Source organism: Notothenia coriiceps, unplaced genomic scaffold (assembly GCF_000735185.1).
Source record: "Notothenia coriiceps isolate Sejong01 unplaced genomic scaffold, NC01 NC01_scaffold00024667, whole genome shotgun sequence".
NCBI classification, from domain to species: Eukaryota; Metazoa; Chordata; class Actinopteri; order Perciformes; family Nototheniidae; genus Notothenia; species Notothenia coriiceps.
The window spans coordinates 7,671,532-7,690,153 of NW_011357368.1; the positions used below are offsets into that span (position 1 = coordinate 7,671,532).

The following is an 18,622-nucleotide window of genomic DNA, read 5'->3' on the forward strand; positions in this document are numbered from 1 at the left end:
TCGTCTCCTCCCGCACCCCTCCTCCCTCACCCCTCCTCCCTCACCCCTCCTCGACTCCTCCGTGTGCATTTCAGCTATTGGGACGTCCTTCAAAATGGCGTGTCTTGATCGATTTCCGGGTCAAGACAAGGGGAAGAGAGGAGTCGAGGAGGGGTATTGGGATGAGGCTACTGATGCATCCTCCACGGATGCATTTCCGGGAACGGTGGAGGCGTGACGCACGGCCGGACTTATCTCAGCCAATGACAGCTCTGCATGCATCCCTTGGATATTATTTTAGTAACTGCTCTCATCGCAACGCGATGTTTACAGTGAAAACAGCTGTGAGGTCCGTGCAGAAAGCAGAGCAGTGTGTAAAATATTTATCACTCAGTATAACAGGCCTACATTACTTTCTGTATTTGTATGCTTTTAGTCGATATCTACAAACAAAGAGTCGATATTTTTCTAAGACCATTTATTGCTTCACATAATAAAATACACAACGGCTGTAGCCTGATTATGCTTTAGGAGCAGTAAGTGTGTGTGGTATGTGTAGGTGTGTGTGTGGTACAGTGTGTAGGTGTGTGTTGTACATTGCAGATGCGGCGGACAGACGGGTCTCAGTTGGTTTGGTGTCCTATGCTTACTTTTAATACTTGTACAACTTTTGGCCCGTAATTTCAATTCCCCATTTCAGTGACCAGAGAGAGGTCTTAAGTCTTAAAATGTTAAGACTTAAGAAGGAATTATATTTTAATCATATACAATTTCCTGACTGTAGAGATTTTGCGTCACCTGTAGTTAAAAATAAATTAAATTACATTACATTTTTTAAAGCAATTCAATATATATTTTTGTCAAACGGTTGTGGTTTTATTGCCCAAAGCCTATATTTTTATTCTATGTGCTGACGGCAGTGTGCAACCAGTGTGTGGTGATGAGTCTTATTATTATGAGCATTTTATTCCAAACGGCCACCAGAGGACAGTGTTCAATCATAAAACATTAGTTAGGTGTGCCATGTGGATCATTAGTGACCTCTTGTGTTTGGCCTGAGCTGAATCAGCTGAATATGTTCAGATAGATAGATATTTTATTGATCTCAAATTTGGACATCATTATTTATTTAAATCATTTAATTATTTTGTTACAGGAGCAGCGTGTTCAGGCATTACAATATTTAAAAAGTGGCACTTGCCTATTAACAGCCACATAGGTTAAATAGTATTTGAAGGAAGCACTTTCTTTCTCTCCCTGTCACACTCATAAATATAGACGAGTGTAAGCATACACTCTGCCATGCAAGTACACTGGTGATTAGGTAATTAAAACAACTAAACTGTGTGTAGGTGAATGTAAAGAAACCTGCTTAAAAGCTTCACTACCGTCCTTTGGAATTTCAGCAATATGGAGATATGATGAGGAATAATATGAGGTTATGTTGTCCATGTTGACTCTGAAAACAAGGTGTTCAAAACCAAGTAATCCATCAAAGCATTCCACTCCACATGAAGACGTGATCAGATATATATCGCACTCATGATTTCTTGTGACCAAAAACGACTTCGCATTGCTCATGTTTGTGAGTTAATCTGGGGAAACTGCTCTAACTGCACAATAGGATGTGATGAATAAATCAATGTGAAATAATCAGGATATCGCTGGTGCTGTCAGCTGTCTTGTGCGTATTCTACTTATGCTTTGCAGTTGGTTGAACATTTATTTAACTTTTCAGTCTTATCTTATCCTTAATATATCTCTTTTTGTAAACATCAGTATGATCACTTCTCACTTAAACTAAATAAATGGGTGTTGGGTAAACCACATTGTGATGACAGCTGTTCAAAAATATTTAATTTCCCTATCCCAAAACCACAAAAGAAAAGGAGGAATGTCTGGTTCAGTTCCAATTTATTTAAAGAAAAATACATCTTCATTCAGTTTTTTTATTGTGGCAGACTTTCCCTCAAACCCCAAGCTACTGCCTATTTTAATCTTGTTTAATTTGAATTAATATATATATATATGAGTTATTAAGATTCTTTGCTATATTTCTCCCAATATATTTGATCCTTTCCATCTCTCAATCTTGCATGCATGTTTAGTTTTGATTTCATAGCTGCTAGTAAGTCATAATAATGAGATTGTAGGGGATAATACTGATTTACAGGATAGGTTTTCTTTTCTCTGATTGGCAAGAATAGGCTTCCATTACAATCCTTAGTTCAGAACAAAATAATAGATTCCCAGTTGTAAAAATGTAATAAACAATTCTAAAATCACACAGTGTATTTGCAATAACTAGCAATAACCTTCACTTACAGTACAGCAATTCATATGAATGTCTTTCAAAGTGAAAGGAAAAAAAAGCACACACAAACACACACTCCAAACTGCGTATGCATGCACTTGCACGTTTGTATTCATTTATCAATGTGGGAAAGCTTCTGCGTCTGATTCTCAAAGAACAGCGCAGGAATGCAGCCCTGGTGCTGACACCCGCTCAGCTTTATCTGGCTCTGCATAATCTCCCAGAGGTGTTTGGGTTCCCAGCAGAAATACATACACATGTGCATGCAAAAAAATAACTGGCATATGGATAACAAATGTGTGCTCAGACATGCAGAAAGTGAGTTAATCAGAATGTTCTGGAGACAAATCTGGTTAATATACAAAACAAAAACAAAGGAAAGAACAAACACTGTGGCTTCATGTGCAATTTCTTTTAGGCTCTGGTTAATCTCTAGTTCCTGAAGTACATGAAGTGCTGATGGTCCACTAGAAAAACAAGCGAGCAAGTATGCCAGCACAAAATGTAAATGCATTGTCTTAGCTCGAGTACGCTGTGTGCTGTCACGTTAACACTTGTTAAACATGTATGCTAAGTACCTGTCCTTGAGTTATGTAAATACACAGTTTATAGATCATAATTACTCTGTGTAGGGGTCAGAGCAGAGCGGGAACGCAAGTGAAACTTCCGTCCGTGTGTTGGAACTTTCTTCTACATTTCTACATTTGCCCCCCGTTGAGTGTGCATGGTCCAACCCAGGCCAGTTGTGGGACAACAGACTCTATTGTCTTCTGCTTAATGGAACAGTTATGTAAGAAGTAAGAAAACAAGTGAGATCACCACATACCAACTCCGAGGGCACGCCACTCATCCAAACTCCTGGAGTTATTGGTGTGGAATAAACACAGATAGATAGTTGGATGTAATAATAAATAATAGTAATAATAATAATACATGGGATTTTTGCAGCGCTTTTTCCAATGCTCAAAGACGCTTAATGTAATGGCTGAGAACAAACTTAAGTGTAAACAAATGACACAAAACATTTTTATTTTAATACATTTAATAGTGCACTTTGATTAACCTGTACAGAAATAATATTAATAAAAAAGATAAAACATTTGTTCATTTCTGTAACACAAAGCTTAACATTTACAATAAAATAAAATGGTATGATACAAAACAAACATATCTGAGGAATAAATATATTTGTTTTAAATTAACTGTAAATGTCATGCGTTATTATTTGGCAGGGACACAGTTATAGGTACAAACACTTTTACGATATCAACAATGGCTTAGCTTTTTAATCATACGACTCAACACGAGAAACGCGCGCCCTCAGATTGAAGCTCGAGTGTTATGAATGCTACTTCTTTTTAAACACTGACAGACAGCACAGAGAAAGAAGCGTACACAAAGATCGTTTTCCTTTGTTTGAAATCACACAAACATTCAATCTGCCCTCTTCTTTACAGTAAAACCTGTAAAATCTCCACCTTTATAAAAGGACAATTTTTTGTTTACTTCTCATCTTTTACAGGACTAGTTAGAGGTTTCTGTTGCAAGTTAAAACAGTGCATGTTTTGTTTTTATGTACATAATTATTGTGAAATCAATATGTTTTATAATGAATACAAGTGATATCCGGCCTACGACAAAAAAAAAAGTGAATTGACTGTGCTCTCAACATCCTCTAACTGTTTTTTAGGTAGAAGGAATATGCAAAACTTATTGTTTTAGCTATTTTTCATTTTTGGTCCATTATTGTTGATCTGTTGGTCTTAAATTCTAGCTGAGTTGGTGTGATAATATAAAAGACGCAACACTCTCTGTCTCTAACATTGATCCTCAGTCAGAAACTTTTTCTTATGATCTCTTACTGTTGTTGAATAATTGGCTTTGTTACAAGCATAGTTACTCATTTTACCCATGTCTCTTCAAAAACTAAAATGAAGACACATCTTTTTGTATGTCAGTAAATGATGCCGTTTCCTGATTGTTCCTTCTCTTATTGGTGTGCCAGCCACCAAAACTCATCTGTCTTTCCTTCCTTTACTGAAACACTTAAACCCGAGTATCACCCAGCTTCCATCTCTCTATGACCTTTCTACTGTCTACATATTACCGGCACATTCGCATCTTTCTTCACCCATGGATTCATCAATCAACTGACTACAATATTGTATACTATTCCCCCTGTGCCTTGCTGTAACAGAATAAAGGGACAGAGGTATCACAAGACAGACACACACCATTACTGTGAACAGAATACTGTATGTACATATTATGCTGCCACTGGAAACCAGTGCGAGGAATATCTATTTTTTAACTGCTTTGAAGCCACACACACACACACACACACACACACACACACACACACACACACACACACACACACACACACACACACACGCTTCTCAGAAGCAATAGCTCCCTTTGGAGAAACCCCACATCCCTTATGAGCGATATGTTGTCCTTAAGCCCAGATAAATGTTTGTGTGAATAAGTTCTCCTGGCAGCACACTGAGACCCCGACCGCTTTAGACGATAACATCAATCCGTTGTAACAAAATCAGAGCAAAAAAAGTCCTTCAATCCAGGATCCAGGATTTGTCCTTTAAGTGTGAGTGTTAATAGGCTTGGACCCCGTCTACCTCTCAGTTGGAAAGGGTGGAATGAGTCATTGGAGTCCTCATTGGGATCCAGATGATGTCATGTTATGCTGTTGAGTCTGGCGATGCCCAAATTGCACTCTGCTTTCTCATTTGTCCATGGGCACAGAGAATGAGTCACGTATCCGCGCAATCTCTGCAGCGCACTGGTGTCCATACAGTTTATTGTACCACTCTGGGAAACGACCCCTGAAGAAAGGGAAAAAGACATGTTAACTTATTGTGTAATTAAATAAAGGACAATGTATGACCACAAAACAAACAATATATCTAATCGCTAATTCCTCATTAACTCACCTGCAGTCGATCCTGGAGATATGTGTGAGTCTGGATTTGTTGGATCCACAGGGCTCGATGAAGTAGCGTGAGGTGAGGACATTGGCCCGGACCCCTACAACAGGGGCGCCTTCATGGTCCACAGATGTACAAACCAGTGCACACGCTCCTTTTGGCAGGTCTGTTACCCATGTTCTAGCAGAGAGAGTAAAGACTTTGATTAAAAAACACATTTAATCCGAGCAGAACATCACAAAAAGATGAAGACAAACAAAAAAGAGAGACAGAGGGAGCGAGAGAAAATCAATGTGTACCTGAGCACCAGGTGGTCTCTGGTGGGGTGTGGAGCCATGGTGTTCCTGACATACTGGTAGACCTCCGTCCTCTCATCTAACGTCTCCACCACCCGGCTCTCCAGCAGGTCCTCGTCCCAGTAGCCCTGCTCCCGCAGCACTCTGGTCAGAACTTCCTCAGGACCCGCAGGCATCTCCACAGTCACCTTCCACAGCCGCAGAGGATAGCCATCATGCACCTGGGGAAACACGGGAAAGACCAAAACAAACTTAACATGCAGTTCTTTTTAAATGATTCATGTTTAGCTGCATTTTACACCTTCGTTTGGCAGCCTAAACCATAGGGATGACACGATATAATAAGAGAGTGATTAAGAATTAAATGCAAGAAAGGTCCCTGGTCCTGAATATCTTGTGATATTAAAGTCCTATTATTTTTGTGAAAGAATATCCATTCCATTTTAATATTGTGTGTCACAGTCTTCAGGCTAAGACAAACCTTAATCTTGAAATCTGCCAGGAGGTAATATCCTGGAGATCCCATATTTTTTAAATGAACTTTAAAAGTCTTATGCAAGTGTTCAGTGGCTTCATTTAGGATATCTAATGTCATCAGTCATATTTACAGAAATTAGAAGAGGTATTCCAGCTACCAACAGTGAGGCTGTGTTTCAAAACCTCCTAATGCCCTTCAGCAAAGTCAGCTGCTTCGCTCTGCCATCAGATGATAAAAAACACTCTGCGCCTTGTGACTCTCACACTGGAGCAGAAGATAACCTCATCCAGAGCCCTCGCACACGAGACACAGGAAATGTAGGCCTGGGATAATGGTGAGCTTGTGTATGTTTGTGTGTGTGTGTGTGTCAGGCTGATGTCATCCTGGGACAGAGTCCAGTTCTGGGATGGGAAAGAGAAGCCAGGGACAGGCCACTTTCACACGGATGTGTTTCTATACAGGAAACCATAACTGCTGGTTTTCCACACGGTATTTAGAGAGGCAGGAGAGAGGGAAAGGCAGACATGAAGAGGAAAGGGGACGACAGGAAACACAGATAGCTAAAAAGCCAGTGTGTGATTTATGAATGGTGGCGTGTTTACACAAATTCGTTTTTTCTCTCTCATGAATTCCTCTTTAAAGGACCCCCATTATACTGTTTTTCATCAATATATCATAGGTCTCAGTTATATACAAAACACGTCTCTGAAGTGTTTGGCTCCAAATACCAAACAGATCATTGCAGCATCCCATAATCCCCTCTGTTTCAGCCCTGTTTCAAAAGTGCTGATAAGTGTTACTTTAGATGAAAATAAGGAGCCACTCCCCACGCCCCTCTGAGATAGATTTGGTTAAAAAGAACACAATGGTGCTCTAGGAGGAGATTCAGGTGATGAGGTGGGGGGGGGTACCTTGGTTGGTGATTGGCTTAAGCAATCATACACGAGAAGCGCCTCGGTCCTGCCGCAGTACTGTCATACCAATAATGACGTTCAAGAACGGCCTCAAGTGTATGATTGCGATTCTATTACACAAACTATCATTGTAATCAACAATATTGTGTTTTTTAAATGAACTATAGAGATTAAATGATGTGGGCTTACCTTCCTACAGGCCAGCTCGGCGTGCTCGGGTGTGGAACAGCTGTCGTAACCTTTGAACTTGTCCTTGGCGTCTTTGAGCAGGGTGTCCAGGCTGTCCCGCAGGAAGGCCCTGAAGCCACCGTGGCCGGCCTCTTCACCGGCGAGCTCCTCCAGACGCCGCGGCAACAGCGCCTGCTCCACGTACGAGTTCCTGCAGCGATTCATCTCCTCTGGGATCTGTGGGGACGGAGGAGAGGGAGGAGCATTAGAGACAGGAGCATTAGAGACAGGCTTTACCTTTCTGTTGTATTGCTGGGAGTCATGAGCCGTAAATATGTGTGATTTACAGATTTGATTTAAAACATTTAAAAAAAGTATATAAGGCATCAAATCTGCTTTGAATATATGTTTTTAAACGTGTCTGGAGGGGATTGTCAAACTTAAAAATGGTAAGAGTGACTTAGTCTCTAATGAAACGTTTTGTCAGGCATATCAACTCTGATCAAATGAATTCCTTTCTATTTATTGTAACCTGAGCGTATAAGACTGCAATTACAAACCGACACACACCACATCCTATTTTCATCTCCTTGTTAGCCTAGCTCATCCTCATTATTTCTCTCTTAGCGTCTGTCTTCATGCGTCACCTTTCAAATTGAATTGAACAATAACAATGTTATAGTCTGGAGGAAATTGTGTTTATTTGTTAAAACTGACTTAAAATGGAGTCAAATTACTGTAAGTTATTAGTTATTTTTCATATCCTTTTATGAACCTTTGCAAGCCAATACAGATCTAATTAAAGGAAATAATTTGGGAGGTAATTGAGTTGCCTTGCTGTGTGATGTGACCATGACAGGAAACAAGAAAGCAATCTAATTAAAGTTAACTAATAACCCGCAGCCTCTTAGCATTTACCGTAGCATGTCAGAGGAGACTGGGCAGTGCAACGTTTTAGGCTGAATGAGATTGAAATTGGATTAGTAAGTGTAGTTTGCTGATTATTTCCTGTTTATCCAGTCAAGTGATTTCCTTGTTGACTCATGGATTTATGGGTTTGCAGCTTCTAATTTATTTCCACCTTCTTTTTCCACCAATGTTTGGTATAAATGGAAAGAGAGATGAAGGTAAGTCTGCCAAACGGTGGCTTAAACAGGTTTGCCCATTTACTTTACACAATCATAACATTGCTTGAGGAAATTACATCATGAATTGAATCAGTGACTTATGTCATGTTAGATATTATATATGTTTACAGGTGTTTGGCAATGACACGGGAAAGTGAGCCGACATTAATTCTGTCAGCAAACACGCCTTCATTGACCTAAGTTAAGTTTGACACATATATTTCAGTCAGTAAAGCACATTTCATTTTCATGCTAACTTTAGCTTTAAAGCTCAAGTGTTGTTCACTACTGACCCGAAAGAGTTTGCTGCACTCCTGGATCATGTGTGCCAGGCCGTGAGTGGCAGCCAGGTTCTCATTCAGGTCTCTTTGGTCCGGCTTTCCCAGTGTCTGCTTCCTGTTCATCACCCTTTGACCAAGGCAGAGGGGAAAGAAGGACAGTATGATTAGTAACAGCATTCATCATCCAGACAGCGTTCATTGGATAGAGTGGAGGAAGCGGGTTGAAAGAACGAACATAAACCTGATGAACCCTCTTCTAGCTTCACATATATTTCTTAATAAGGTAATATGTTTATGTAATCATTCTATTTCCTCTGTCTCTCCCTCTTCCTCCCCTGTCCAGCTTTGCTCTCCCTCCCCCTTTCTTCTCTATCCTCCATCTACAGTATCCGGCTCTTTTGTTTCTTTGGATTGACCCTTTCCTGTTTTGAGAATGTACAGCATATTTCATATGGGAGCTGCTAATACAAAATCTATATCAGTGGTGGCAATCAAAACAAAGGCAGTGACTGCGGCTGTGAGGTAGTGTGGTCGTCAACCAATCAGAAGGTCGGTGGTTAGCCCCTGTCAACATGTCGATATATTCTTGGGCATGATGGCATGGCTAATGGGGTGTGAATGCTGACTTGTTTATGTAAAAGAGCTTTGAGGGCTCGTAATGACTGAAAAAGCGCTCCATAAATGCAGTCCATTTAAATGAGAAGATGACAGTAGTGGAACATACACACACCTTGGGGAGGAGCTCTCCTTGCGGCGCAGGGTGTTGAGGTGGAAGAGGGATGGCGCCAGACACACAGCCAGGTTGGTGGGAGTCATCTGGTTCTCGGAAACGCTGGCCGTCACGTCGCTCAGCAGGCAGAGGAGCGTTTTCAGCACCTCGCGGTTCTCGTCGGGCAGCAGCAGCACGGCGGCCCGCGCGGCCTGCAGACGCAGCTCTTTAGGCATGTCTGGAGAGGAAGAGGGATTATGTCAGGGCTCGTTTCTTTATATTATATACAGAAGAATAACCTTTGGCATTCTACATAATGACTTTTTCCAGTCAAGAAGTTAGCTATGATCTATGTGTGTTGTCTAAGCCTACATGTGTTTGTACACTATATGGTGTTCCTCATGTACAGGGATAGTATTGTTTCACTTTATACAAACAGTTCCGAATGCAAAGGTCGAGAATGCACAGGGATGTGAACAGTGAGCCAAAGAAGGATGAACCAATCACATATATAACATCATTCCACAGGCATTTCCTGCGCTCGTGTTGTTTGTTTTCTTATTAAGGTTTCACAATTTTCTTGCTTCATGGCAGGCAAGCATCTACAGCTCTAAAACAATAGCATCTTGTGCATTCCAGCATGCAATCCTCTCACAGACAGGTGGCTATGTTTGTGAGGTAATGCATGTATTGTCTCAACAAGATTTTGTTTACAATTTGAATGTAGGTGTGCGTGTCCTTACACTGATAGATCTGGAGGAAGGTCTCAGACAGTTTGCTAGTGAGCAGGGGTTCTGGCAAATCTCTGAAGTACTGCTTCAGCATGTCGGCAACGTCATAAGCCGATTGGCCCTCGTAGTTGACGCCTCCCCCGTCTGCGCCGCTCGACTCGTTCATCTGGCGAAGAGCTTGGATACGAGATTTAACACCTGATTTCCTGAAAAGACCCACCTGGACAGAAAGTGACATGGGGGGGAGAATGGTTACATTATGCATACATACACAAGAATAGCTATGTCCGCTTGGAACTGTAGTTCCCTCATAAGTAATTACCATGAGTAATGTTTGATACTATCATGAAGGCATATCAAAAAGGATTCATGAGCCCAAATCTTATTTGCAATGACCTTTAAATGATTATAAAGCTGCAGACTGTTATAATTGAAAAATTACATTTTGGCTTATCCTCAAATCCGGAGTTTACAGTCAATATGGTGACATCACTGCAGATTCTGTTGACTGTATTTATAAGAAGCTCCATGACACCCAGTAGGCATCGCTGTACTGAATGCTGTGTAGGACCTCATCAGTAGCCTTTTAAGGCTGTATGAAATGGAAATGTTGGGAGGAAAAGAGAAATAGGCTGCCGGCCGATGCCAGCCTGAATATTTTCCATGAGCTTTCACCACCTTCAAACAGAGGCGCCTTGTCCTGCTTTGAATAGAACAGCATCACTCTGTTTTCTGTTTCGTCCTCTGTTATTAGCTATTTTCTACTAACTCCTTTCTTTCCTCTATGAATGTTCAAGCATACAGTACTCACACACACTAAGATAAATCAGTCATGATGTCCGTGGATTAAACAGACAGACACAGGTGATTTAACAGCAGTACACTTTGACTCTCTCCAGACCTCCATGCTTCAGCGGGGGAGAGAAGAACTGTAAACACTTACTGACTAAGTGTGTTTTCTGAGACATAACAACCACTGAAAAAACTGTGGATGAATATTTGACTGATTGCACATTATGTATCTTTAGCACCAGATTATTGTGTGAACAGAAAACGGAATCTCATTGACAGATTGGAAGCAGCTTTGACGTTCCATGGACATTGTAATTACGGTATATGCAAATGTTTATATATATATATGTCTATATGTGTACTTATTGTTACCTGGTCGAGGCACTGGCTGCGTAAATAGCGCATGGCCTGCTGGATCCCCTGAGGGAGCGGCTGGCCTGTCCGCTGGACCATGACTTGTAGTGGCACACCGAACACATTCCTGTCTTTGTAGTCGCGCACCTTGATCCGCTTCATAAACTTTGGCACAGCCCTGCAACATGCACACACAAGAGAAAAAAAACTCATCAATATCTGCTGCATAATGACATGAATTAAGATACAAATTAAGTTGTTCAGGTGTTGAAGGATTTCTTTAAACAAGTCAACAATTCAAAGATATGCCTCCATTCTTACTCAGTTTCTTAGATGATGGATTGGACATCTTGTGGAATTTGTTTAGCTCTGCAGCGCTAAATCACATCCGGACAGAAATAGACCAGCTACCCAAATGTGTTTTATGTGTGCAAGGAGGAAACCAAGCAGCTGTAGAAGCCTGTCTCCAGGTTTATGAGAGGGGAGGATAAACCGTTTGTAACCGTAGGATGTACCGACGGGTGTCAAAAGGGGAGGGTCCCACCATTTTATACATCCGCACAAAGTGTCTGTCTCACTGTTTGTTACTTTGTGTGTTTGTGGGCTTGGGAGCAAGTGAACACCAAGTCTATAACCACAAACCCCAGAGTTGAAACATCAGCTCCGACCGTTTCACAAGAATGCACCCACAGATTTATGGCTGTGAATCTATCTGCATGGGTGTGAGTGTGTTTAGCAGAGAGACGCTATGTGTGACTCAGGACAGGCGCGTCTTTGTAGAAGCCGTTCAAAAGACTTAAAACGGATCTCAGAATTACAGTTTGGGAAAAAATTGAAAGGAAGCATTTTAAAGATCCGTTCCCAGAATTCTGTATATGTATGGGCCTTCGGCGGCTAACAAGCGGCCTCTGTCTTTCAGAGAGCCTCAGCCTGTCATAAGACCATCATAACGCCTTCTGTTCCTGTCCTAGGGAAGGCCTCGGGTTGAAGAAATAAAGAAAGTGGGAAAAACAAGGATATGATGCGATTTCTCACTTTATTTTCTTAAAACTTTTAAAGTTGTATGACATTTTCCATACATGTTAGAACTGTGTTACTGTGATCCTGTTTGGTAGATTTCTTTAATATTTCAAAAGTTTTATGTTTTGACTCGGAAGAATGTCCAGTATTCAAAAGTTAAATCTTGTTTACATCACTTATATTTTGGACTGCTTTTCCTTTAGGGCTCCCCTATCACATTTCCTACAATTATGTATCTTTAGCCCCACATGATTGTTCTCTGCGTGAACTGTAAACTGAAAACGGTACTGGAATCTGGAAACAGCTTATATATCTATGTACATTGTAATTACAGTATATGCAAACGTTTGTATATAGATATGTCTGCTTTTCCTTTAGGGCTTCCCTATCACAGGATCTTTCTAAAATACTTTTACCCAGCATCTAACTTCCGACAAAAGGGAAGGATGCAAAAACCAAAGGCAGAAGTACAGTGGGAGAGAACTGTAAACTTGTAAAGCGGATACAGTAACAAGGAAGACATTATGTGCCATTGGAGAATCACAACCAGATAATAAAGTAAGGAAAGACTGATAGCCGAGAAGTGATACAGAAGGTGGAGGGATAATGGCTGTGGACAGATCCTTCCAGCCTCCAGCTCTGGTAACACCATGCGTGTGAACTGCTATGATTGCCCCGTTGAGAAAAAGACAATGTACGGCCCCTTCCCAGCAATTACGGGCCTGGGAAAAGAATGTGAAACCCAACCTCTGTGGACAGCCGTCGCCACACAACAACCTGCAGATGGAGGGGATCGGGAGATGGGTGGGATAGGAGTTGGATTGATGGTTTGCTAAGTGGAAGTATTTGATGGCATCATTTACAGTAATTAATTAGCCAGACACGTATGGCCTCATGCAGGAAAAACAAGCTTTAAAGTTGTATTATAGGTTGAACAATCACCATATGAAGTCCCCCTATCCCTAATACTCCCTGTTCCTTACACAATAAATATAATTGTACTGTAGTCCACTCACCAGCTGAAGCCATGTTTGTTTGTAGGGGTGTGTCTCTCCAGCAGAGCAGTGAGCTGTAGCAGAGAGAGCTTCTGGAGCAGATTCATCTGTAGCACAGACTGGCAGCTAATCTGGAGCTGGGCCGACGCCAAGCTGGGCCGATGAGAGTTCTGGAAGCTCGGCCAGCGCAGTTTCTGTGGTCTGGAGAATGTTCAGGGAAACGAGAGGGAGAGAGCACAAGTTGAGCTGTGAGATGTGATTAAAAAGGAGCAGTCAAACTCTTTGGATCCGCGTCATGCTTTTTGTGTACACATAAACTTAGAATACAAACAAAGCCACACACAGTTGGTAGTTTCACCTGCCAAGTGATCAGTTAAGGGATTACAGGGGTTTATGTGCACATCAATCAGGAGATTGTCTTAAAGGCTCAAAAGTTGTACACCCCCAGAATGTAATTCTGCCTGCGGATTCCTGAAGGAACAACAGGCGTGCCCATGGAGACCAAGCAGCATTCCAGAATATTCAGCACCATTACGTCAGGAGAGGAGTCTCAGCGTGTCCCCATGTTTATCCTTTGCTGTCACCGTCTAGGGAAAACTATGTTTTGTCGGAGCCTGAGTGTTTGTCTTTCTATTGTTTTGTTGTCCTTGAGCATTTCAGGCATTTAGGTAATGTAAGGCAGGAGTTTTACAGAAGAATACTAAGAGCATGAGCTTGTTTGTTTGAAATGTACCTGACTCTGAACACTAAAACGTAGTATGAAAAGGTTATAGAAATGTAGTTTTTTTTGAGTCCCTATAATGCGAGAGAAACGTCTTTGAATGTGCCGTTACAAAGAGATGAAAACTAAGAAACCAATATCTTAAAACCATGGCTAGACACCATGAGTGGTAGGTGAGATTTTATTTTCTGTCATCATTTTTGTCAAGAAACTCATGGTTATCCTGCATTGGTAAAAAGACAATATAAATGTTCTTCACTGACCTGCTGGTTCTGGTTAGTGACGCGCCGACCCCAGAATCTCTCCTCTCTCTCATCCCCTCCTCCCCCTCTCCCAGCGGGTTTCCTGTGCTGTCTTGGTCACTTCCGTTTTCAGTCTCCTCCAGCCGGTTCTGCAGAGGAGAGGATGGGCAGGGGGAGGCAGAGTCCAGTGCCGAATCCGAGTCTCCTTCTTCCTCTTCATCCTCCTCCTCCTCCTCTCCGGCCACAGCCTCTGACCAGGCGTTCACAAAGCGCTGCAGACCGCTGACATGTTGCAGCACTTGCTCCAGTTTGCGCTCGTCCCCCTCCTCCTCCTCTTCCTCCTCCTCCTCCTCCTCCTCCTCCCGCTCAGTGTAGGGGACGTTGTCGTAAAAGCTGAGCCGGCTGTCGACGGATCCCTCCGAACAGTGCCGCTGGCGTCTGCTCTGCCGCCCCCTGAGGGTCACCGAATTCCCGTTATCATTCCCATTGTTATTGCGTGAACTCCCATCCTGGAGGGCTTTGGGGAAGGTCCCAGGCTTGTGACCTTCTGGTAAGTAGAAGAAGATCATACCCCCTTCTCCCTCCTCTTCCTCTTCTTCAGTTCTTCTGCTATTGTCTCGAACACTGCAGTTGTTCCTGTGGTTCTGCTCATCAACTGTCATCCCACTGCTAGCTTGGCAGGGGATGGGTGGCGCAGATTTGGGTGTGGGTGTAGTTTGTCGATCTGAAGCTTGTTGGGGAAGGCTGAAAGGATCGAAACCCTCCAAATACATCCCGCCTCTCTTACTAGAGCCCGCCGCTGTGCTGTGGCTGCGAGCGCGAGTCACCGGGCTCGGCGTGCTCACTGCACTTCCACTACTAGCTTCCGATTGGCTGCTCCCAGTGCTGCCGTTGCTGGTCTGTGTGGAGTAGGATACTGAGCGATTCCGGTTGAGTGTCATAGTCCCAGCGGGATTGCACTGGTGATTGAGGTTGAGGTTCATACTGGAGATGTCCACACAGTTGAGCCTTCGCAGCTTGTCATCATCCAGGCCCTCTTTGATGACAGGCTCACTGATCTCTATCTTCCCCCCGCTGGCGCTCCCCTTCTTCTTTCTCTTGGAGGAGGTGCCGCTGCGCAGCCGCAGACTCTCCATCCTCTTGAGGAAGGTCTTTGCTCTTGAGCGTGTGCTCTTGCTGCTGCCACCTCCTCGGTCCAGACCACCTCCTAGTCCTCCCATGCCTGTTTTTACATCAAAGGTGAACTGTCCGAGTGTCTCTAGGGGCGACGGAGGCATCCCATCAGACAGAGAGTCCTCGTTAGCGCATCCTGACCCGCCTGTGCCCGAGGATGAGCACATGCTTGCTACAGAGCTGGCACGAGTGGCGCCGGAGGCTTCATTTTTCAAGGCGGCACCATGGCTCTTCTCTTCTCTCCCTACACTCCCGCTGCTGTGGATGGAGCCCACTTCCGGCTGCTCGCTGAGGTCGGTCAGCACACTCTCTGAACTGTTGGCTTCGCGCAGGGTGAGCTTTCCTTTCTGGGATGCCTCCTTTGGGAATGGGGGTAGCACAGCATCTGCTGGTAGTGAGGAAAAAACCTCCAGCTCCTCCATACGGGACCAGCGCTTGCTGTCCCTCTGGAAGGTCCAGCGGCCACTGATGGCACAGGGCTCGTCCTCATCGGAGTCCTCGCTCTGGAGAAGGGAGAAGGAGTGGATAAGGGACAGGGAGAAAGAAATAGGAGGAAGAGATGGAAAAAAGGAGAGGGAGGGAGAGGAACAGTTAGAGAACATTATGCATTGCTACGTTTTCCATTTCTTTTCCAACATTCCTCACCTTGGTCCAGGAAACTTTCTAGAGTTATGGAATTTATTTTATAACCGTTGCATTTGCCCTTTGCCTTGTGTGCATTCACGTGTGCTTTCCAAATGTATCTATGTTTTTGTAAACTATATAAAATATACTTACGGCTGTAAAATGCCCCACAACCTAAGAACCTTTACGAGATCCTTTGACACGGAATTCTACAATAGTTTTATACAACATCATCCTAAACTGAGTCGCTGTGGTTAGGCGTATGACCAGCCAGCAAACAGGATTCAGCTTCTTCCCGACAAAAGATACGAAGACAAAAAAGTGACCATTACTGGGTGCCATGCAATTTCACAAAGTGCACACACCTCCCCCAGTTTGGTTAATCTATCTCAGGCCCTGGAGGGAGTTCAGGAAATTCCATTATGACCCCCATAGTTTGTAGTGCAGCCGGCTAGACTGGGGTCGCTCCCCCCTACAGTGTTTATCCCCCCTGTCTGTGTATATGTGTGTACACACACACACACACACACACACACACACACACACACACACACACACACACACACACACACACACACACACACACACACACACACACACACACACACATTAAGTGTGATAAGTGTGATACAGCGTCAATGATACACTTCTATTGTCGTTGCTTATTCCTTATCTATGACAGTGACATATATACGCTTTCAAACACACTAAGCTGGGAGATTCCAAAAAGCCATCTTCACAGATCCCAATCCAAGTGGTGGACCAAACCACACGCCAAAATGTAACCTCTCATTTATCTTTACCTTTCTGAAGCCCTATCTTTAATCTTACAGCTAAGAAAGCAATAACCTTAGAGGGTTTAAAGCAATAATTAGAACCCCCTTTACACATATGCCGAGAAATGTGTAGTTCAAAAAGAAAATCCATAAAAAAAACGGTCAAATTCACGAAACTCATGCTCCACTAGCTGAGTGCCAGTGTTCCATGGGCTTCATATACTGGCATCCTTAATTATATGTTCGCAGTGGAAACATTACGTAGCTTAAAATAAAAAGTCACAGGGTTTTTGATCTATCAATGCGACCATTTATAGTGGACAATAGCAACTTTTGGGACATTTTCAGATTCCAATATGTTTTTTTTAATTAGTTATGTTGGTTGGAATGTGAGATAGCTGCACAGAGAGCGTTGATTGGCCAACAGAGCGTCAAGCATTTATCAACATTCTGGATCTTATCCTCAAACCATCAAACCACCAAAGCATTCACTGAAACGGTGGGAGCTTTGAACCTCACAAGAAGTCTGCAGAAGGAAAACTATGTATTATTACTATTGGACAGATAGAAAGAACAAACCAAAAAAGAAGGGATGGAGATTTAAGAGAGAGGGAATGTTAAGACACGAGGAGATCAATGCATTCCTAAGCTGTCTAAGGAGGGGGTTGTCATCCTGCAAAGATGGCAAATAACCTCTTTGACTCCTCTACTCTTGTTGACTCCTGAAATGAAAGGTGACACAGAAAGGGTCATCCTAATGAATACCACCACACACAGAACAAGGATGTTACTATGTACCACTTAAAGCTGTTTGTGAAATAAGGTTAGTTTGTAGAAAAACGAGCAAATCTTGTCGCAAAGTCAAAGTGTAAGTTAGTCTGAATGGTTTACTTGAAATGTGCTAAAACCAGGATATACACACAAATATCACCATTTCTTCCAAGAGGCCTGTTTCTTTGAACGTGTAGTCTAAGAATGTGGTGTTTGAGGGAGTTGGCACTCAATCAAATACATCTATTGAGTTTGATCACATACAGGCCATGTTGGGTTGTTCGTTCTGCAAGATTGCGACAAAGCAGCAGTCTAATTCCTTTTATGGTGAGCCAGAAGTATGAGGAAGCATTTGAGAAAGAAGGGGAGCATGCCTTGAGTAGGGGGAGGTTCTGGTGAATGCAACCCCTTCATTTAGACATTAAAGTGATCCTCCTTCCCCCTAGGGTCCTCTCAGCCCACTTGATATAGAAATCAACCCAACAGGTGCCTTCTCATTAAACCAGACGAGAGAAAGACCACGGTTTCACCCTGTGGCCAACAGTGAACCGACGTTTGAGGTGAGGGAATGCAATTGTGGTTGAGGAGGCTTGCATAGGGGCTTTTCAGAAAGGTGTGGAGTTAATGTGTGTGCATGTGCGCTTACTCTTTTTCTCTGCGGTGATATCTCCAGTCTCATCAAAGCACACTTGTTGAGGGTGTTCAGTCTCCTGAAAACACAAAAACACACACACATGCAACATTAGACACATTTAAAATGGGACTCTAAAATATGCTAACCATCTGCTTTTTCCTAAAACACAAACCTCTCATCACCAAGAGGCTGTATGGTGGAAGAAAGGAGGAAACAGAAGGAAGAACAGAAGAGAGGAAGAGAAATAAAGAAGGGGAGCTTGGCTAATGAGCTGCTGAAGGATCATCTCCACATGAGCGGGACGATAAAGAGAGGAAGACAGAAAAGGAGAGCGCAAGGAGAATGAAATCTGCTGGAGTAGTGACGAGAACTTGGGGAGGGGACAGAAAGCTTATCCCCCCGGCCACCTGGAGAAGGGGAGAGGGTGGTGGCTGGGTCCACCCTCTAGAGAGCTCTTAGGGCAGATCATGTAACAATAGAGAGATGAAGGGATGGGAACTGGGGGATAGTCTGGGTTGTGGGGAGGGGGCTGAAAGGCTGCCAACAGGGGAGACATTGAGATGATGGCTTCCATATGT

The 18,622-nt window shown here is 43.0% G+C and overlaps 2 protein-coding genes across 6 annotated transcripts in view; one reads left to right on the plus strand and one right to left on the minus strand.

Annotated features, from left to right (window-relative positions):
• The window catches only part of topbp1 (DNA topoisomerase II binding protein 1), a 976,277-nt gene that overhangs the window by 354,290 nt on the left and 603,365 nt on the right, over positions 1 to 18,622 (plus strand). The gene's annotated exons all lie outside the window — the stretch shown is intronic.
• dlc1 (DLC1 Rho GTPase activating protein) overlaps positions 4,076 to 18,622 on the minus strand; it is a 160,527-nt gene continuing 145,980 nt past the window's right edge. For all 3 annotated transcript variants that reach the window (XM_010782623.1, XM_010782625.1, XM_010782624.1), the window contains 11 exons: positions 18,057 to 18,120; positions 14,088 to 15,742; positions 13,125 to 13,304; positions 11,107 to 11,266; positions 9,955 to 10,162; positions 9,233 to 9,449; positions 8,515 to 8,629; positions 7,116 to 7,331; positions 5,538 to 5,755; positions 5,245 to 5,418; positions 4,076 to 5,136 (listed from right to left, as the gene is read on the minus strand). In XM_010782623.1, the coding sequence (XP_010780925.1) occupies positions 5,037 to 5,136; positions 5,245 to 5,418; positions 5,538 to 5,755; positions 7,116 to 7,331; positions 8,515 to 8,629; positions 9,233 to 9,449; positions 9,955 to 10,162; positions 11,107 to 11,266; positions 13,125 to 13,304; positions 14,088 to 15,742; positions 18,057 to 18,120 (3,307 nt within the window). In that variant the 3' untranslated portion in view covers positions 4,076 to 5,036. The remainder of the gene's footprint in view (positions 5,137 to 5,244; positions 5,419 to 5,537; positions 5,756 to 7,115; positions 7,332 to 8,514; positions 8,630 to 9,232; positions 9,450 to 9,954; positions 10,163 to 11,106; positions 11,267 to 13,124; positions 13,305 to 14,087; positions 15,743 to 18,056; positions 18,121 to 18,622) is intronic.